Consider the following 22,669-nt stretch of genomic DNA (forward strand, 5'->3'; position numbering starts at 1 on the left):
TGAAACCAATCTTTACTTTTGACCTTAATCCAATGAATAGCATCATGTCTCTTGAGGACCTATAGGTGTCGCAACAAAGTATTACATATGTACGAGTGGCCCATGGTCAAGTAAGTTTGGCAAGTTCCACTATAGAGCGTTGTGCCACTTGTTAAATGATGAAGAGTGGAACTCAGACAAAGCAGAGCAAATAATGATTCATTCCTAAGTGTTTCCTGGTACCAATGAACTGAGTACTATCAAATCATTATTAAAGTGACTTCTTTATTGCATTGAGATGCTACCTCAATTGTATTTGTGTAAGGAACTGTTTGTTTTCTAATTTTTATTCTACACTTATCCTTGGTGTTTCAGAACATGGACATTTCAGCTTTACGTATGACTCTCGTTATGGATATATTTACCATTTGCTTTGTAGCTGAAAGCAGCAGACCTTTAAACAACTTGTATTCTTTACCCCCAGCAATGCATCTTTTTGGCCTCAACTGGCAGTTACAGCAGACTGAAAATGACACGTTCGAAAATGGAAAAGTGAATTCTGATACCATGCCAACAAACACTGTGTCATTACCTTCTGGCGACAATGGTAAGAGGAAGAATTACGTGTCCTGTGTTTTTCTTTTGACACCTCTTTCCATAAATTTATTTTTACCCATGTTACATCCAGTTTTATATGGGAGCAAGAAAAGGTTTTGAAATCACAGATGTCATTTTTTAATGCATAGTTTTTATTTGTTTACTTGAAAGATTGAAAATTTATATTTTTATTATAGGAATAATACTATATTCTGCCTTCTGATTTGATGACTAGGCCTTTCCTCCTTTTCCTCCCGCAAGTGTGTATTTTGTTTTCTTGTTAGTCTGTAAATAGATTATAGTTCAGTGTATCATCTCTTATATTACCTTGGGTATATTAAGCTTGCTTCACTCGACTCGTATGTGGAGTTGGAATACTATATTAATTTGTTATAGAAGCTTTAAAATACAAAACACACTAAAGGGTTATAACTTATTGACCTTTCCTCTGCTTTTCTCTAAACCTACAAAAGTTTGCACTTTGAACTAACAGACTTTCAAATCAATTGGCTCTGAATTAAAAATGGAATTTAAGAAGATGTATTTCATTTTTCTAACATAAACACCTAGAATGCTGTGTATCATTTTTTCGGTATAAACACCTAGGAAAATGTATTGATGTGTATGTATATTTATATTATACATTCCTGTCTATTATTTGATATGTTTGTGTGCGTGTATATGTCTTGGTATTGGCATTCTCTGAATTTTTGCAAAATATCCTAATACTTTATATCTCAAAGCAAACAGATCAAAACACCTTTAAACATGTCACATGATAAATATCTCGTTTGCCTTTAAGTGTTTCCCTAGGTTTTGTTTTTCATGTTTTCTTATCTAGTGTCTTTGTAGTCTTCTTTGGCATCAATTATGCTTATCCTCATGTGGCTAGTTTTTTTGTAAGATTAGAAAGAAGCTATTATATACTTATATATAATATATTGATTTTATTTATATATATATGCTGCTGTGTTACATGTACCCATTGACTGTAATTAATGCTTTTACCATTTTTTTTCTTTGCTTTCCCATCTTCTGTTTTACTTTAACAATAATACTTTATGATACTTCTTTTCCTTTTTAGGGAGGCTGAGGAATTTTATAAGGCGTTAGATTTTCATAGTGTTAATAATAATAAACACCCCATCCCCAACCCTGTATGGGGCCTTTTGATACAAAATTCTACATGTTCCCCAAAACTATAAGATGGTAACTATGATATGTCACCACACCTGGAGTCAACAGTGGTAGTCACTACACCATGGATTAAAGAGCAGTGGGGGGAAAAGAAAAACTTTCCTAATTAAAACTGTAGGTGGGCAATGTCAATTAAATAAAATGTAATTACGTTAAACGATTGTTTTTTTAATAAGTGATAATACACATATGAACAGATGAACTACACAGAAATTAAGAGTATTTATTTTGGGTTTGTATAGATTAAAATTTAGACTGTCTCTTAAAGTGGATGGTTCCTCTGAAAATGGTCCAGTAGCCCTTATTAACCACATATGTAGGGAATGTTTTTGCAGACTGAATAAATTATAGTAAAGAGAAAAATGCTTATTGTAGACGTTTTATTTGTTATACAACATCCTGACCTTTTGTTAATGACTAAAATGAAAATTTCACAGTGCTTGAAAGCATGACAAAGAGAAAGCTGTGGATTCAGTTACCCCAACAGCTGGGTGCAGGTTCCTGGTATTTTGCCAGGTATTACCTCTGCCCCAGTCAGTATTCCTTAGCTCACATAAGCCTATATGCAAATCCTAGCTTCTTCACATACTGACTTTGTAACTGTGGTCAAGCTGCTTAGCAGTTCAGATCTGCAGAAAATTTTAGGGCAACCCTGGAATAGACTGTCTAGAACAGTATCAGCCCAGACGTTGGAAGAAAGTCATATAAATTATGGGTTCAGAAACCTCAGTGGAGCTGATAGACTTTTAAACTATTCTCCATTACTGCAGTAAGAAACACGTGCTACATCAAAACCCACATATGCATGTACACTTACATCTGAAATGTTTTCCAGAATAGTACAAATCCTCATTTTATGAAATGCGCTCTGGTATTTTCTATTCTATTTTTTATTGCATTCCCCATTTATACAAATGCTAGTTGAAACTCAATCAGATAATTTCACAATGTACACAGGATTGGAGCCCACCATTTCAAAAACACTGCTGTGGAAGTCCCCTTCTCCAAGAGGGACTGAAGTTCCCCCACATGACCATAGAAAGCTCTGCATACAGTTAACGGGTGCCGGTAGCACAGCTGTGATACGTGAGAGTAAAGTAGCTTTTCCCTGGCCTCCCACATAAGGAACAGATAGCAGGTGCCCCAGGATGAGTTACCGTAAGTACACCGCGGAAGAACTCATCCTCCAGCCTGCCAACGAGACTAGGGGATTTGTAGGAATTTCTGTCTCTGGGCTCAGACTTTGTCCACAGTGTGACCTCAGTAATAGTCACTTGTTGTCTTGTTTATTATTTCTCAAATAACCACACAAAAAAACAAAAACAAAAAAAAACTTAAATTGTAAGGAATTCTTATTTCCGTTTTTCCAAGTAAAGATTCCTTATGTATCTCTTAAATATGTACAGTCCTGGGCTGCAGAGGTAATGAGAGGACTCTGTTTGCAAGAAGAGAAGAACCTTAAAAACACTGCGTTTAAGCCTCCGTGATGGACCTGCAGTGTTCTTGCACCATCACCCACTACTTCAGGTTCATAATCTGTCCAGAGAAGCAGATCACATCATCTCTTTAGAAATTCTAGGAGATGACAACCCTTAAGAAAGCCTTAGAATTCTGAACGAAGCTCACTAGAAGAATTAACTGTGCTAAGCATAATGAGAAAATTGCTTCATGGCTTCTAAATGCAAAACTCTTAGCATGCCGTCCTATTTTATTCTTTTTTTATAAATATAATTCTAGGGAATGATCATGGTGCTTAGGGTTCAGTAAACTGCCTGCTTTGCTTTTAAGTGAAGACTGAACCGAAGCTTCTAAGTGGTATCTGCTGTTTAAAAGAATTTCTATTATGTGCCATGATCCTTTAATGATGATTCCTGAGATCTTTGACTACAAAGTTTAGAGATGACATGTCAGAAGTATGGGGTCTCAGGCAAAACCGAGGGACGTGGACAACTAAAGAGGTGAGAACAAAGTCTTTAGCTCCAACACCAGTCCCTTTCCAGAAACTAAAATTATTCCCCTGGACCAAGGAATTCATTTACCCTAATGTACTGGAAAGAATCACACAGGCCTATATTCAAGTCCTAGCTCCTGCTTTTATTTACTTTGTAACCTTGAGCGAGTCGCTTAATCTCTTTGAGCCTCAATTTCCTCACAAGTAAAGAGGGAATAATCATACCTATCTCTTGGCTCACCAACTTCAACAGTCTGGCAACCCTGCTATATTTCACTTGCAAACACTCTTCCACAGCTCTCAACAGTTATTTCAAATCTTCCTACTGTACACAAAACTCCAATCCCTCAGTTCTCTCAGCAGATGACCTTGCATTCTATTCAACAATAACAATAACAAACCCAGAAACCTTCAGAGGGAGTTCTCTTAATTTCCTGTAAACAAATCTCAGTCCCTATATATATATGGATTTACCCTTCCACCCTTTTCTCATCACATTCAAGGCTAATCTTTTCATGCGTACTCTTGATCCGTCCTTTATCTTCAAACTTACCCCACTCTCCTGGCACCTTCCAGTCAACATATGAACATGCTGAAGCTTCTCAGCGTCTTTAAAAAATACATAAATAGATCCTGAGTCCACCACCTATTCCATCTCCACCCTTCCTTTCCTTCTCCCCTGGCCTCCAGGCTTCTGCACAGAAGATGCGTATTTACTATTTTCCTGTCTTTACCTTCCCCTGACTCCTGCTGCACAGTCTGGCTTCTGCAGTACTCCTTTCTCATAACTGACCTGTGCTGCTACCACTCATTACAACGGATGTCTTGCAGAGTTATCGGTATTGCTATGTCAGTAGCATCAATGAATACCCTGTCGTCTTTATCACATTTGAGTTCTTGATACCCTTTACTAGTTAGCCTATCCCTCCTCACTGAAATATCCTTTTCCCTTAGCTTCTGTGATCCCACATTCTCCTGAGCTTTCTTCCTGGTGTTTTTTGTGTTGTTTTTTTTTAATATTTTTCTTTTGGTGTTTTTTTTTTAATTAATTAATTTATTTATTTATTTTTCCCCCAAGTCAAGTTGTTGTCCTTTCGATCTTAGTTGTGGAGGATGCCGTTCAGCTTCAAGTTGTTGTCCTTTCAGTCTTAGTTGTGGAGGGCACAGCTCAGCTCCAGGTCCAGTTGCCGTTGCTAGTTGCAGAGGGCACAGCCCACCATCCCTTGTGGGAGTCGAACCGGCAACCTTGTGGTTGAGAGGATGCACTCCAACCAAATGAGCCATCCGGGAGCTCAGCCGCAGCTCAGCTCAAAGTGCCGTGTTCAATCTTAGTTGCAGGGGGCGCTGCCCACCATCCCTTGCAGGACTCGAGGAATTGAATTGGCAAACCTTGTGGTGAGAGCCTGCGCTCCAACCAACTGAGCCATGTGGGAGGCAGCTCAGCTCATGGTGCCGTGTTCAATCTTAGTTGCAGGGGACAGAGCCCACCATCCCTTGCGGGACTCGAGGAGTTGAACCAGCAACCTTGTGGTTGAGAGCCCACTGGCCCATGTGGGAATCGAACCGGCAGCCTTCGGAGTTAGGAGCATGGAGCTCTAACCCCCTGAGCCACCGGGCCGGCCCTCTTCCTGATGTTTTGACAGGGACACTTTATTTAGTTGACTCACCTTCCTCAACCTGATCCTTAAACATTGCTGTTTCTCAGGACTCTCCTCTTTTCAGAATATTATCATGCTGGGTTCTCATCCACTCTTCTGGCTTCGGTTGCATTCTATGTGCTGTGTTACATTCTATGTGCTCCCAGATCAATAAGTGCTGCTTAAACCTCCCTCCTCAAGCTCCAGACATCAACTACATAAAATCTATCCAAGTAGCTCTGGAACATGTCCACCTGGCTGTCTTCCAAGCATCTCAAACTCCGCGTATCTCAAACTGAACCCATCAACTACTTAGGTTATCTGTTACTGCATAATATGCCATGTCAAAACTCGGTAGCTTAAAAGAACAATCTGTTATCTCTCAGGGTTCTATAGATGGACTAGGCAATTCTTCCGTTTTTGCATGGGTCTTGCATGCAGTTGTTATCAGATGCCAGCAGGGTCTGTGTGAACACCCCCCTGAGCTGGAAGGTAGCTCACTCACATGGCTGGCAGGAGATGCTACCTGTTGGCTGGAGCCCAGTTGTGGCTGCTGACTGGAACATATAAACATGGCCTTTATGTGGCTTATGCTTCTCAGAACATAGCAGCTAGTTCTGAAGAGGAGTGTCTCAAGAGGGAGCATTCCAAGAGACAAGGCTTCTAGGATATTGGACATACTAGGGTGACACTACCATCACATCCTGTTGGTCAAGAAAGTCATTAAGATCAGCCCAGATTCATGAAAAGAAACATGGAACCTCTCTATTGACTGGGAAAATGTCAGGGACATGTTGCATTAGGCTAAGAGAAATGGAAGATGTGGCCATCTTTGGAAAACAATATTGGCATATCATCTTTCTTTCCCAATTTTCCTCTTTCAGGGCTTTCTATATCAGCAAATGGCATCACCATTCACCTAGTTATGTGGGCCAGAAGTTTAGGAGTCACCCCTGACTACTCCTACTCTCTACTCTCGCAAGTCCCACATTCAGTCAGTCACCATGTTCTGTCAGTTCTAAGTCCAAACTATCTCTTGGACCCCATCGTCTCTCACCTGGATGACAGAAGCTCTTTTCTATCTGGGATGTATGTCTCTAGTCTTGCTCATCCATTCTTTAAACATAAGTCTGAGGTGTCAGTCCCCTGCCTGACCCCTTTCAGTAACCTAGATTCTGGCCAGATGCCTTTAAATGGCTTACGGAGCTCACCACAATCTCGGTGCTCATCACCCCATGTTATAATGTGGGAACAATACAGCAGAGAGATAGTGTATAGGCTCTTGAACTAAACCACCTGGTTTCTTATCTTTGTTCTGATTTTTAGTGCCTTTGTTATTTGGGACCAGTAATGTAGCTTCTCTGTGCCTAAGTTATCACATGCATTAGAGTGGTCTTGAGTAGTCAGTGTAAATACTTAAAATGGTGTACAGTACATAGTAAATGCTTGACATATGTTGGTGATTATCACTGTTACTATTTAAGTACCTTCTTTGCTAGAGTATAAGACAAACATCATTATTTTTCCACTGCTCTGTCCCAAGCTTTTAACACAATCATTGGCATGTAATAGGTGCTCAGTAAGTATTTGTTGAATGAGCAAATGAAAACAGTAGGACTAAATGACATAAAGTACATAAAAGGTCCAACAGAGGGCCTTGTATAAAGTATACACGAAGCAAATGTTGATACAGTACAGTGGCTAAGAATTGAAGCTCTGCTACTCACTAGATGGCTTTAAGCAAATTGCCTTCTCTAACCTCCAGTTTCTTCATAAGGTAATAGTGAGATTTAAATCAGATAATGTATGTAGGCTGCCAAGCAGTGATTCGAACACGACAAGTATTTGAGACATGTCAGTAATTACTCGTTCACTCTTTTTTCTGCAGTTCAAGATTATATGCTTGTATTTTTGTAGCAAATTTCTTAAGAAGATAGATCCTTAAATCAGCATCAATAATATCTTCTAAAGCAATAATAGAATCCCTATCATTAGTTATTTATATTTTTAGTTATTGGGATTTTATGAAAGGAATTTTATCCTTAATCTTCCCTTGAATGCATAGTATTCATTCATTCTACATTTATTTATTGAGCATATATTACGTGCCATGCACAGAGCTAAGTTCTTAGAACACAGCAGTGAAAAACAAGACAATCACAGTTGTTCCCAGAGCATGTGAATTTCTAGGCAAGACAGAAATCAACCAAGGACATTTCAGTACTAGATTTATTTGAAAGGAGCAATAAGATACATGCCAAAATTTAGCATAGTACAATTTGGGATAATATAAAACAAAATGAAAGGCTATAAATTTTGGTTAGTATAACTCTGGCAAAGGAGTTCTCCAATCCAAAAAAAAAACCCTTTTGTATGAGTAATAATTAAAAAACTAGGGGTGTGTGTGTGTGTGTGTGTATGTCTATGTCTATATACTGGGGGGTGCCAAAAAAATGTATACACGACTTGTATTCATCTTTTGTTATTGGTATATATTGAGTATTACAATTTTAATAGTTTTTCCATTTCTTAAAATGTGTATACATTTTTTTAGCACCTACCATTTAGAAAAGATGTGTGTCTGTGTGTGTGTGTATATACACATTTGGTTCATCCTGTTTAAACAAAATAATTCAAATTGCTTTTAAATTTTCATTATTGTTCATCATGTATCAATTTAATCAAATACTAGACAATTTCACAGAACTAGATATTTTTTAACTAAAGTTTATTGGGGTGACAATTGTTAGTAGTGTTACATAGATTTCAGGTGTACAATCCTGTAATACGTCATCTATATATCACATTGTGTGTTTACCACCCAGAGTCAGTTCTCTTCCATCACCATGTATTTGAACCCCTTTACCCTCATCTACCCAGAGAATCAGATTTTGAGCAAGTTAGAAGATTGCCTGTGAATTGAAGTGATGGGATTAACAGGGTTGCCGGAGCATTGAGCTTTATTCAATATTGTTTATAGTATTTGAGTTGTTACAATGTATAATAGTTCCTTAATTAGGTGCAGTATTGATTTTGTCCATTAAGCTATGTTTGCAAGGTAATGTTTTATTTCATTTAGCTTGTGATGTAACCCTCTGTATCTACAATGTTAAGTTATGGCATGTGGTGGTTTATAAAAAGATGTGTTCTCTCAGAGATCTCAAAGTCAGGGTATGAATCCAAGGTTAGGTGATAGAATTGGAGGGTGGGCTATTGATTGTCTATAAATGCCTAACCTTGCTTCCTGCCATCTTAATTATTTGTACCTCCGTGGGACTTAAGATGATATTATCATTTACCCCATCAACAATTGAGTTAGACTTTTATAGTTGGATTTCTTCTCTGCCTTTCTGTTTTAATCATTATAGGCTTGTTTACTCACCTCATATGCAGGCAGCAAATGCATGATATATATATGGCAAAACATTTAGTGTTTTTGAACTTTCAGTGGTTTTCTGATGTCACAAGATAATGTTCAAATAGATACCAAATCTACGAATTATCGGTATGATTTCAGATACGGTGTTTTGCCCTTAGGACATTGAGCATCGGTAAACTATAATTTGTAAAAATATCTCAGGATGCAGAATACTTTTTTTAAGGCATTGTCTGAAAAATGCCACTTTACTAATGTGTTTTCATATAAACTGGGTATCACATAAATAAACAGGAGCCGACTAACAATAGCTTTGCGTATGTGGCCTCTGACTATATTTTAAGACACTAAGACTGTTGTCACACATGCCTACTGATGAAAAGAAAACATCACAGTTAGTAGGTGAAAAGACTGCTGGTGGCTCCCACACTCAGGCACAACAGGACACATTGAAAAAAATATTCAAGATGATACCCTATTGTGTTTGAAGACATGGTACATCTCACTCTTACTGTGATGGCTTTAATTGGTTTGATTCCTAACCTACAAGCTTTGAGTTTAGAATAACCACGGGGCACTCTGTTGCCCTGTCTATTTTTTACTCCATCTTTCCTCCTTTTTCTCTTAGTAAAACCTACAGACAACCTTAGTGTTTCCTATGATCATTCCCAGGTTCAGACTCTGGGGATTGAAGGATGGAGTGATCTCAGTGAGGGAGGAGAAAGCACTACAACCAGCCCTCCTTTAATTTCCTCTGAAGCCAAAGTTTTCTGGAATTCAGGACATGATGAAAGACATCTGTGTCCAGGCTTTTATCTAAGAGGACTGAGGAGCTTCAGAGGAAAAGGTTGTGCAAGTATTTACAAGTTTATCAAACTGTGTCGATGGCTCACGGACTGCCAGGTGTGTTTACAAGCAGTACACAGCATTTGAAAATACTAATGGGCGTGACCACACTTGGCCAAATGAGAGAAGGGCCGTGACTTCAAAACCAACACTGCATGATTTAAAAAAGACAAAGCCCCTTCATAGCATTCTAGTCCCCTGACAGTCAAACTACAGGCTTTAGCAGGAATGTTATATTAATACTAATCTAAGCAGTCGGTTCAGTGAATGTCAGCAGAGAAAAAGCAGTGATGTCCTTATAGCTACATCACTGATTATAATGAGAAATCAAGTCTGCACCTACCTTTTAGAAAAGACATGTTCTAGGACTTCAATTCACAAGAAATTCATTCTAAATAGTGTAATCATTTCAAGCAAATAAAATTTGATAGGCACTTAAAAATGACAACTGTATTTCATAAGAAAAGCTAGACTGGATCGTGGGTCATCCAACTATTTTGTTCTTGTGCCCCTAAAACAAAATGTGGATACAAATTTAAATTAAATTTCATTTCTTATGACCATACTACTCTTAAGTGTTTTTAAAGACCTGTTTTAAAAAAAGCTGTTTTTTTTTTCTGTGTTGAATCATGCTTATAAGTATTAGTTGTACACATTTGACTGAAATCAACCTAATTATTACATAAACATGTTAAACATTTTGATAATTATTAATATAAAACTTGAAAATACCACTCTGAATGAGAAAAATGGGGATTTTTTCAAATAGTTTATGTATTCATGTATGAATATCGCTTATTATAAGAGCAAAACAAGATTCGATATCAATTCTATTCCTGTTTTCCTTTTTTATAAATATAGGCATGAGAAATCTTGCTACAAAATAAGCACATGGGAATGGAAGGATTTTTTTTTTAGAGTGATGCTGTTCAATTATGTAAAATCCTTATTAATCATATGTCAAAAATCACATTGTGATCTATTTTCAAAAAGTATGTGTAGTGGTCTACAAGCTGTCAATTCCACCACATATCTTCTTCAATTTTATTAAAAACAAAGAATTGGCAACTACCTACTTTCAAAAGGATTTGTTATAGTCTTCCGAATCAATCTATATTCTGTTTCTGTGGAGTGTGCTAAAAAAGGCTCTACCAAGGTTTAGCAAAATACTGTTAATTATACCTGTATTCTTTTACTTAGTGGCACCTTGTTTAATCTGGTATATGCAGAATTTGGTGAAAAATGGAATTATTGTTCATTTCCATTCACTTTTGTTATTATAATTCTTTTTGAAGGCTTCTGTCATATTATATGCTTCAAATATCTCTATTTAATTGGCTTGTTTAATTTATGGGAAATGCCTACTATCTAATTTACTGGCAGAGTTAGTACTCATTAAAACCAAACTTCCTGTCAGAAAAAGTCTGACTTATTTTTTTTTTCAGTTCAAATAAATTAGTATACATTTTGTCACAGCCATCTCAGTTCTAGATAGATACCATGTTTCCCCGAAAATAAGACATAGCCGAACAATCAGCTCTACTGCATCGTCTTTCAGTCTTATATTATTATTAGTCTTATATTATTTTACTATAATATAAGACCAGGTCTTATAATATAATATAATACCGGGTCTTATATTAATTTTTACTCCAAAAGACGCATTTAAGCTGATTGTCCAGCTAAGTCTTATTTTCGGGGAAACACAGTAGTAGAGAGATAAAGCACAAATCCTTGCCATGAGTTTGATCAAATAAGTCATCACTGCCTTTAATATTTTTTACCTTCTTGATGTTCTCTTTGCAATCACGAAACTCTTCAGCAGTTGAAAAGCGTTGTTTGACAATGGTTGGGGTGGGCGATGAGGGCATTAAACAAAAATGTTTACCTCCCTCTGATCTATCAGATTTCAAAACCTGCCAGCAGTCTTAAATACTGCATTTCTTAACTCCACAGTTTGTCATTGATAGAAATGCATATAAGACAGGGAAAGACACTGAAGACTTACCTTGGATTCATGGTGTCTTGAATAAAGGGGGCTTCGTCAACAATAATACTTTAAAATGTGCCTGTGTTGGACACCCTAGAAGATTTATGCTCCAAGACAGGGTGCCGTAGTAAGATTCTGGATGTATGCCTTTCTGTTGTACCGAGAGTCTATGTGTGGAAGTTGATGCAGTTCTAGAAATTATTCCCTTAAAACAGTTTGCCCCTCTCCTCACTGAAAAGTCTTCATGTAGTCATCATACCTCAGACAAGGGTATGACTACTCTTGTCTGAGGATTCCTGGACCAGTAACCTCCATGGGCACTTGAACTCCGAGATTCTGTGATGTTATGGTTACTTAGGCTTTTTCGTTACAGGGAGAAAAATACCAGTGATAGTAACTACTACTCATTCATGCACATTCAGTCAACCGTGGTTCTTGTGTTTTACAAATGAAAGAACCGTCTTTCTGAAAAAGAGCCACCTTGTTAAATTAGCTATGGGACTAATTGGATAAGTAGATACGCTTACTGACACAACAGTGGGCATACATATTTCAGTGAGAAAGATTTTAACCCCTCCATATCAGTAGGGGGAGAAAGCAGCAAAACAAAACCTCTGAAATCCTACAAGTCAGAACTTGACTATTATTTCCAAAGCTAACTCTCTCTCTTGGGCAAAGATGATGTTTGGGGGAAAAAAGAAACCTGTGGTTGGGGCCAGTTTATGCTTACCAGCTCTCAAAGCACAGGTATGCTATTAAAGCCACTTAAAACCATTTATGGCAGCAATAGATAAGATCACCACCAGAGTGTATATTAAATCTAAACCACATTAGCTTCAGATAATAAGAATAGAGCTTGTTAATAATAATAAAGTATAATAGTAGGCTTACAAATGTGTGAACTTGATGAATGTGTCCAAATATGAACCATTTCCATATTTAAGTATGACATATGTACTAATAGATCTTAGTGGGGAAATAAAGACTACTCTATTCAGTATTTAAAAATAGTTTCATGTGGAAGTCAACCAAAAGACAAAAACTTATTAGGAACCTGTTATAAATTATAACACAAAGAATATGATGTCATAGTATCCATGGTAGTTTTTATTACACAAGAATTGGTCATTTCTTCCTAATAAAAATAAGTATAACTTTATGTCTTAAAATAGAAACCGAAGCAGATTTTCTAGTGTGGTTCAGTTGGTTCATATGTCTGATTTTACATGAAATAGATAAATTTAAAACTTAATAATTTAAAATAATGTTTCTATTTTAATAAAAAACAAAGATTATACAACTGATTATACAGAGGGTGCCAAAAAAATGTATACGCATTTTAAGAAAGGAAAAAACTATTACAATTTTAATATTCAATATATTCCGATAACAACAGATACATACAAGTCACGCTTGACTTCTGCAATTACAAGAGGTGCTTCAAGTGGTTACCATCAATGTCCAATACTTCTGATTCTGATGAACTACTGCTTGAGCAACATTGACCAAAGTGTCCACATTTTTTTGGCACCCCCGGTACAAAACACATAGTTTTAGAATTATGCAGACCTCAGTTTTAATCTTGACTCTACCAGTCACTTTGGCCACATAATTTACTTCTCTGAGCCTTAGTTTCTTAATCTCAAAATAAGATCCACTTCAGAGAGTTTATTTGAATTTTATACAGGTGAAACCATCTGACATGTTGTAGGTTCTCAGTAAAGGTTAGTTCCATTTCTCTTTTCCCCCTGCTCAATCTTTTCAATAAAAGATCATTTGTGACAAATGTAGGTAGGTACCTAACGCAGAAGCATCCAAAATGAAAAATAGAAATTGGTCACAGGTATTTGAAAATTTCTATGAATAAAGCAAGATGTCTGGATAGATAGGAAGCAAAAATAATTTCTGGGTGGTAGATTACATTTTTTTTATCTTTGTGTTGATACATGAAAAGTGACAATAATTACTGTAACCCAATTTTTAACTTTTCTTCCCTAGAGCATTTTATATTACTAAATCAGTTCAAAAAAAATAGATATGAGAGCTGATGAGTTATTAGCAGTAATGATTATGCACATCAGGAAAACAGAGAAGTGAGATTGTAAATGATGTATTTTAACTAAGCTTTCTTGGACAGCCCCTCCTGACTCATACCTGCCTTGTCTGCGCTGTATCCTAACTCATCTCTCCACTCCCATGCTTCCCACACTACTGCACTTGAATGTCATTGAAACAATGACTTCATTTCACCTTTAGCCTGATCAGAACTTTAAATGGGCCTCCATTTCACTGTAGGTGTCCTTTGCACCTGACGGTACATGTTTCATTGCAGGATACACTTGTCCAGGTAGAAAACAGTCCCAACATTTACTATTAATAGACTCTCCCTCATACTTCACATTTATCTATCACACTTATCTATAGACCCTAATAGCTATAAATTAGATCAAGGGGTGCCCTCCCCAACACACACACACACACACACACACACACACACACACACGCGGGCATATACCCAACACAGGAACAAACAAGTAATTGCCTTTGTGACACTGAAATGCAATTTACCCATACTAAGTCTACTTCAAGTATCTATTTTTAAAACATGCCATACATTATATGCATAGTAACATGATGCTAGTAAATATATATATCTTCAGGGAAAAGAGTAAAATAATGCTCTTTGATAGAGTTGAAAATATGCAAAACATCACTAACATGCAGTGTAAAAACTAGATTCTTTAACCTGTCCTTCAAGGCCCTCCACAAACTAAGGTCATTTTTCCTTTCCAGCTCATCGTCCAATACTCCCAGGACAAAACCATGACTGTCTTCCATTCATTCAGTACCAACTGAGAGCCAAGCACTTTGCATAATGCAAGCCTCACAATAGACCTGTGATTTGCATTATTTCTATCCCCATTTTACTGATGAGGACTAGTATCTTCCTTTAGGTCACACAGCTAATTAGTGACAGAGCAAGGATTCAAACCCAGGTTTATCTGACCCCAAAACCAATTCCTCAACAGCTTTTCTAGCCAAATGGATCTCTCCGCTCATCATCACCCTAACACATGCCATGTTTTTAATCGTGATGTTCACCCCAATTCAGAAACCTTATCCTACATGTCATGTCCTTTAAAGTTTACCTTAGAACTTAATTAACTCTTCTGTGAAATATTTCAACCTCCAGCTACAGTGCTATCACCTCCCTCTGACCTTTAATCATCTGTTACTTTAGATTGTCCTTTGATTTATCAGTTTGTAGATGTCTTTTCAGCCAGGCAATTAGTTGCTTGATGGCAGAAGTCATGGAAACCAGAGTCAACAATCTCGAAGGTTCTACCTTTTGGATTATATTTCTTCCTATCACCTACAGTTCTATGACCCTAGTAGACACTCAAAAATGAACTCAATGTTAAGGAGAGAACTCTTCATAGACAGTCAGAAGACGTTCTTTTGTCATTAAATTAAGATCATTCACAAGCCTCTGATTTGAAATTTAGTCCTCTAAGTGTGGAATTAACATTTTCTCTGGAGGCTATTATATAAGAGATGTTGTATAATATTATATAATATCTCAGTTAATTTTCAGGTTAATGTTTAAAAGAGACAAACTTAGTAGTAAGTCAGTATTATGACTTTAAAACGATTGACCTGATAGACAATGATTTGTCCAGTCTCATTCTGTTCCTTAGGCTTGTGTTTTTATTTCTGTTTATTTATCTTAAGGCAAGTTGTTTGTGTTTATTTCTCTTAAGGCAAGTTATAAAACCTTCTCTATCACTAATCCCCTCAGAATAACTGAGAAAGAAACTTAGCAAAGAGGGACAGAGGGCAACAGCAGACAAAAAAAAAAAAAAGAGGAGTCTTGGATCTGTTTCCTAAAACCAGGTCATGCAGGAAGAAAGGAGATGGTCTCTATGAGGTTACAGAAATTCAGGCAGCAGAGTCTTTGTTCCTACAGGTTGAAGGTCATTGAGAGAGACCATTCAAGTGTGCCTGCTAAGGCTGAAAGTGAATTTGAGATGAGGGTCAAAAGAAAAAGGAAAAGTTGTAGCAGCCTACATCAAAAACTTTGTAAGAATTTAAACTTACCTCTTTTTCCAGTCCCCTCAGGATGTTCCCACTACCCCTTCTCTATTTCCCTTCCAGCATCTGATTTTTCATTCATTCTAATAAATAGTTTAGAGGGAACTACTTGAATCAGGGCCATTGATTGGTTCTGTTGTTTGTTTAAGGATTGATTTGAAAATCTCCATAATCCATTCTGCCTTAATTTACACTTCAGTATGTTTAGAGTGAGTGGTAAGTACCAGACTTAATCTCTCCTAAGAAATAACAAGACATATAATTTGCAGGATAATTATGTTTCAAGTGATCAAGAAAGACTGTAGGTGTGAAAACAGTTTCAGTAATAGGCATACCTTGCAGGAAGTCGAAGGATTTTGACTTAAATATCTTCAAAAATGTGTTAGTTGAACAATATCTAACAAAAAGCTTTTAAAGTGAAAATTACGTGAGAGCATTTCATTTATCAGAGGAAGATGAAATGTCTGAGCATCTAGAGAAATAACTTTTTTGAAAGGAAGGTTGTTTGGGGTATCTTTGTTTGTTATTGTTTTAATTTTTGGTTCTTCTTCGATGGATCTCTTACATTCAGGAAAATTAGGTGGATTTACGCAAGAAAATAACACCATAGATTCCGGAGAACTTGATATTGGCCGAAGAGCAAACCAAGAGGTTCCTCCCGGGGTCTTCTGGAGATCACAGCTCTTTATTGATCAGCCACAGTTTCTTAAATTCAATATCTCTCTTCAGAAGGATGCATTGATTGGAGTGTATGGCCGAAAAGGCTTACCACCTTCCCATACGCAGGTAAAAGTAGGCTTTGTTGTCAATAAAATGAAAACGGCTAGTTTGCATTTTTAAAGTTATTCTGTTTCTTAAGTTCAGCTGTTTAACTGTTTGACCACTTTTGTATTGATCTTTTACAGTGAGAAGAATTTTGAATGTAGATTACACTTATCTTGAGGTTTTTGAATTAGTAGGAAGAACAGCATTTTCTTCCTGACTTGCTTTAACCATTGATTGATTAAAATGTACTAAAATTTGTGAGTAACATAATGAATATGGAACATGATCTGAGCACCATGGATTTTTCAAGTATTTTACAAAGATCCTATGGTAATTTCAGATGATCTTATTCCTTTCATGTAATAGATGCATAACATTTCGTCTCAAACATATATTCATTCTGTTAAAAATGTATTGTATATATACCGGGGGTGGCAAAAATACATATATAAGTGGACATTTTGGTCAGCATTGCTCAAGCAGTCGTTCACCATAATCAGAAGTGTCTGGATGTTGATGGTAACCACTTTGAGCAACTCTCGTAATTGCAGAATTCAAATGTGACTTGTATTCATCTTTTGTTATCGGTATATATTAAGTATTACAATTTTAATACAGTTTTCCTTTCTTAAAATGTGTATACATTTTTTGGCACCCTCTGTATATATTTTTCCTTAATGCCAGATTTGCTCTTAGTAAAGAATAATGGGAACATAAATGTAAATATGATATGAACTTCATCAACTCAAGCCATAATTCCTCATCTACAAATGAGGAACAGTGAAATAAAGAGGCAAAAGAGCTTTCATAGATAACCAAGGATAATCACATTAGTGTGGTACTCAAAACAATTCAAACATTCCTATATCATAGACTCAGACTCAAACATTAAAGTCAATTCCTTGCATGAAGATCACCTCACAATAATAGATAGAGAGGTACGGTCAATGATTCCACAGGCTTTTTCATAATCTAATATGGTCATGGTGTATAAATTGGAAATTGTGGTTTAAAGGAGGTCCCATTATGTATAAGAGAAATTATTTAAATTACCTACCATAAAATTGGAGCTCAGACTTCTCCCAAGATCCACAATGATGTTAGTAAATACAAGACTTCAAAAACTGAAATAGGTGGTTAATTTAAACTGACAATGGATGAGCTTCAAGTTATACTTCATAAATAGTTTTTTTAACCCATGGAATTTCATGGTGATTTTAATTTGATTTCTAAAGTGAGGACTTGGACATTTTCATGTATGCTTTATTATGTAATTTTGTGAGAAATGCTTTTTCTATAACATAGGAATATAAAATAGGAAATTATAAAGAAAAATGAATCACATACTCATAAAAATTCTATATTTAAAGAAAGATGAGTAAGAAAATTTGAACATGACTTCACTAATGTCATTGTGAATCAGGGAAAGTGTCATATACATACATGAAGTATACAGTTGTAAAATTTTTGACTATCATGCTTTGGTGTATTCATTTTTTTTATTTAACATTTTTCAAATCTAGATTATTAAAGTAAATGCCTTTAATCTTACACATCTTACACATCAAATACTACTTATTGTGTACTAATGTCCAACTTTACATTTTAGATTACAGTTACATTTGTCTCCCCTTTATGTTATAGGCAATACTAACTAGGCTGTAGTAATCAGATTTTCTTAAATGTAAGTGGACCCCTGTAACTTCAATGATAAGAGCTAGATTGCATTTATAGCAATATTCTAATGAAATAGAAAAAATAGATATTTTTTCCATTGAAACCACGTATGTGATTAAGTTATTTTCGTATAACTCAAGACACATAACTATAAGCTAATAGATAACACAACAGTGAACATGTAACCTATAAAAGTAAATTGCAAAAATAATTTCAGAAAAAAAGTAATGTGTCATGCACTTTCTAGGTTTATTTAAAGATTTATGATAGATTCTTTGCAAGTTAAATATACCATATAAGATTAGGGAAATAAAAGATGCAATTTGAAGGTTTTTTCATAATTCTTCTGATATTTAAACAAAATGTGTGTGTTATCCACTTTTCTACCACAATATATGTGTTTAAGGAGGTTACACATTTTCTTAAGCTTCACAGTTATTAGAGTTCCTTTTTCTGGTGTATTCAAGATCAGCAGAGCAAACAACTGTTTCTGAGTTCAGTGTTTAAACATGAAATATGCTATAAAGCAGCCCAAATTGAACATTTCTCTGTTTATGGGGAACATTAAATACATCAACCTGAAATAATTAAAATTGGCCAACCATTCAGAATAGTCACTTGAGTTTTTAAAGTCTTTGTGACCCTTTAAAAAAAATGTCCATTTGATTCTTGCCAAGGAATCAATTGACTTTCTTCTCCCTGATGCCCAATTTATTCTCCTGGACAGTTAGAAGTCTAAGGAGCAATTTAACGCTTTACCATTAATAGTGGACTGTATCATTTAAGTGCATTTGCATGAAGTCTATTTTAGAATGGGAGTTGGAAACCTGGGTTCTAAGCATACACCCCTACCGCTCTTTGACCCTGTGACCTTGAGCATATCACTTAACTTCTCTGCACCTTAGTGTCTGTCTGTAAAATGAAAGAATTGGATCAGATGATCTGTAAAGTCTCTTCCTGCTTTATATTTCCAAGATTTACAGCAAGACTACGCCACTACCAAAAAGTTATTCAAGAACATAGTTAAGTATTCATAGATTCTGAGTTCTCATCATTTTAGTAACTGAATTGAGTTAAGCATCCAGATTAGCCTAACTGTTCAAAAATGAACCACGAAGATTCCTTTATCAAGTATAGGTATTGTCTCATGATCGCTCCCCCAAAGTGGGTAGGCTGAAATTTGCCCTAAAAATTTCATAAGATCCTAAGACTTGCCCCCACAATGAAATCCATGTCTCCACCTTATGAATAGGTACTACAAACCAAACCTCACGTCACTCAAGTTTGCCCATAAGTGATTATTTTACACCCTAAGAACAAAGATTATTAAATATATTAAATTCCATATAATTTGTTTATGTTTTGTAGAGATGGTTTTAGCATTGAGTAGGGAATTTGTCTTTAGGTATTTGAATAACCCTCCTGAAGTCGTGTGAAATGCCCCTACAGAGCAGCCTGCAACTGGGTAGATACTCAGAACTGTCAGCAACTCCCACTTCCACCATCACGCCCACTACTGCACCCTTATTTTATTGCTCATAGTGTGATGCAATGGTGGTTTCTATGATAAAAGTGATAATGATGAGTATGATCTGGAAAGACCAGTTAGAACTCAACATTTCCTCCCTTTCAGTTTTTCATTTATAGTGCTTAATGTTAACGGAGAAAAATATTTATATGCAATGGGACCTTGCATATAAAGAGAAACTCTTTCCTGTCTCTGCTATGCTAATACATATTTAAATCTGATGAAAAAATGAAAGGTTTGAGATAGAGGCAGCTTTCAAGAGGCACTGAATTAATTTTCCTCTGGTAATTTTGGGATATAATTCCAGTGAAATTTTTTGCAGGTCAAGTAGCCACACCAGTCATTATTTTCATCCTTGTCAAGGTATAAATGCAAAAAATTTTTGAATACCAATTAAGTTATAGATTTTTCATCTATTTCTCACAGTTGAATAATGTTATAATGCAGTTTTACTACACACAAAAATGCTTTTATGTTGAAATAAAAATTTTAATAAGTCAGAAGCTGAATTAGATATTCTAAATTCTGGCCATTAGTAACACCTTGTTTCCCCGAAAATAAGACCTAGCCAGACAGTCAGCTCTAATGCATCTTTTGGAGCAAAAATTAATATAAGACCAAGTATTATATTATATTATATTATATTATATTATATTATATTATATCATACCCGGTCTTATAGTAAAATAAGACTGGATCTTATATTAATTTTTGCTCCAAGAGACGCATTAGAGATGACTGTCTAGCTAGGCCTTATTTCCCAGGAAACATGGCAGTAGAGATCTGTCATCAGTACTGCGGCAACGTATTTAACTGTAATTCCCAGAATCCCAACAATTGATTTTATTTCAATCTGATTGTATTAAGCGATTCATATAGTAAACTTTTCTTTAAATAGAATCCTGATGAAATTCTATTTAAGGAATCTATCAGAAAGTAGAATATTGACAAGTCACATGCATAGTACTGTAACATTAATGATTAATATATAGTACTGTAGTATACTTATACCATAAGCACGCGCCTTGGGAATAAAATGAAACTGGTAAGAGTCTATAGAAATGGAATCATTCTACTTTTTAAGAAGCTGTTATCTAACAATTTCATTAAAACTATATCGGAAAGTCCTTGTAGTGTCTTCCAAATTCACTCCATCATCTCCGGTTGCAAAATTTTACCCCACTCTTATCAATTGCATTCCGTACTCATAATTATCTTTAAATTTTCCAGTTAAATTCTTCTAGCTACCCAATGTTCATGATTAATCTTGCTGAAGCAAAACTTGAGTGTAATGATGACGGGCATAATAATAATTGGGCATGCTTACTGTTATTACCGTCTCTTCAGAAACCCTCCATTGTTTAATTTTATAGACTTTTGATCAGAGCTGTAAAGGCATCTTGTTATATGTTTTTAATCTAACCCGTAACTAAGTCAAAACCCATGGGTTTGTCCACGGTGTGTGGGATGGTTACATCAGGTCACAGAAAGGGAGAGGATGGTGTGGAGGAAACAGCCCAAGCTTCGAGCAAAGTGCACTTGAGTTCACATCCCAACTCCACTGTTCACTAGGTATCTGACCTCGCCCAAGCTCCTCAAGTTTCAGTTTCCTTCATCTTTAAAGTGTAAATATTAATGCCTTCCCAGAAGGGCTGCTAGGAAGATTAAAAATAATCCTGGCACGGAGTAAGTATTCACTAGTAGTTGTTACTACATGAGTATTAGCTAGGAGGAAAACCTTAAGAGAGTATCTAGTGGTCTAACGAAAACAAGGCTGCTGGGTTTGGAATGTTACAGATTTATATTTGTATCTCCAAACTGCCTAAACTCCTCTAACTTTTAATCAGTCAGAAGAATTAAACAAATTTGGAAATCATATTGCCCTAGAAGAGAAAACATGACCTGTGATGTTTAAATACAACAACACTGCAGTTTTCATCGTCCCTGTAACTGCTAGGCACAGACAAGCTGTCAATCAGAACATTTTTCGAATATTGTATTTACTAGAGCAAAGGAGAAAAGTTTGAAGTACAGAAGAAAAGAGAGAAGCAGCCACAACCGTAAGATTTCTGACTACTAAACCGTTTTACTTGTCCTCATCCTCAGTATGACTTTGTCGAGCTCCTGGATGGCAGCAGGTTGATCGCACGAGAACAGCGGAACCTGCTTGAGTCTGAAAGAGCAGGGCGCCAGGCGCGGTCCGTCAGTCTTCACGAGGCTGGCTTTATCCAGTATTTGGATTCTGGAATCTGGCATCTGGCTTTTTATAATGATGGGAAAAATGCGGAGCAGGTGTCTTTTAATACCATTGTTATAGGTAAGAAAGTTTTCTGAGCATCTTTTTCCAGGCTGCAGCCTAAACACTGTGTTGAACAAAAACTAAATTGTCTTCACCAATTTTGAGTGATTCCTAGGGTATGAAAGCCTGACGTTAACTGTGAGAAATATTTTCAAATTCTTCGTTTATGAATATGTGACAAACCATGAAGCACCGAAAGAAAATATTATTCGGAAATATCTTGGAGGAGAACAGTGCATCATGAAAACCCTTAAAAAACATCTGCATGTGAAATGGCAGCGCTTTGCTTTACTCTGAATAATCTAGTATAAATGAATCCTTTTTGGTTATGAAGCAAGCCATCCATACTTCCTTCAGCGTGCAGCTAAAATGATCAAAGTGACACAGTGTACCTAGTGTGAGAAGCAGACTATACAAAAGCATTTTTTCTTTCTCTTTTCTTCAGAGTCTGTGGTGGAATGCCCCCGAAATTGCCATGGAAATGGAGAGTGTGTTTCTGGAACTTGCCATTGTTTTCCAGGATTTCTGGGTCCGGATTGTTCAAGAGGTATGCGAGTTAGATTTTTTTTTTCCTTAAGCCAATATAAATAAGCCATGGAAACATGAGTAATTCAGAAAACTACCAAGACAGGAAAGAAAGGGGAAAGCCTGGCATGCTACTTGTTTCAACGATGTCTTTTCTTTCAGAATCTTGATGGAAAATGTGGCTGTTCATTCTTCTGTCGTGTTTTGTTT

The 22,669-nt window shown here is 36.2% G+C and overlaps 1 protein-coding gene across 19 annotated transcripts in view; it reads left to right on the forward strand.

Moving 5' to 3' along the window:
* The window catches only part of TENM3 (teneurin transmembrane protein 3), a 2,441,918-nt gene that overhangs the window by 2,305,693 nt on the left and 113,556 nt on the right, over positions 1-22,669 (forward strand). For all 19 annotated transcript variants that reach the window (XM_088793202.1, XM_088793205.1, XM_088793208.1 and 16 more), the window contains 4 exons: positions 464-586; positions 16,237-16,451; positions 21,742-21,952; positions 22,380-22,481. In XM_088793202.1, coding sequence (XP_088649328.1) covers positions 464-586; positions 16,237-16,451; positions 21,742-21,952; positions 22,380-22,481 — 651 coding nt within the window. The remainder of the gene's footprint in view (positions 1-463; positions 587-16,236; positions 16,452-21,741; positions 21,953-22,379; positions 22,482-22,669) is intronic.

This window comes from Rhinolophus sinicus, chromosome 16, assembly GCF_057876585.1.
Source record: "Rhinolophus sinicus isolate RSI-liver-muscle chromosome 16, RSI-T2T, whole genome shotgun sequence".
Taxonomy (NCBI): domain Eukaryota; kingdom Metazoa; phylum Chordata; class Mammalia; order Chiroptera; family Rhinolophidae; genus Rhinolophus; species Rhinolophus sinicus.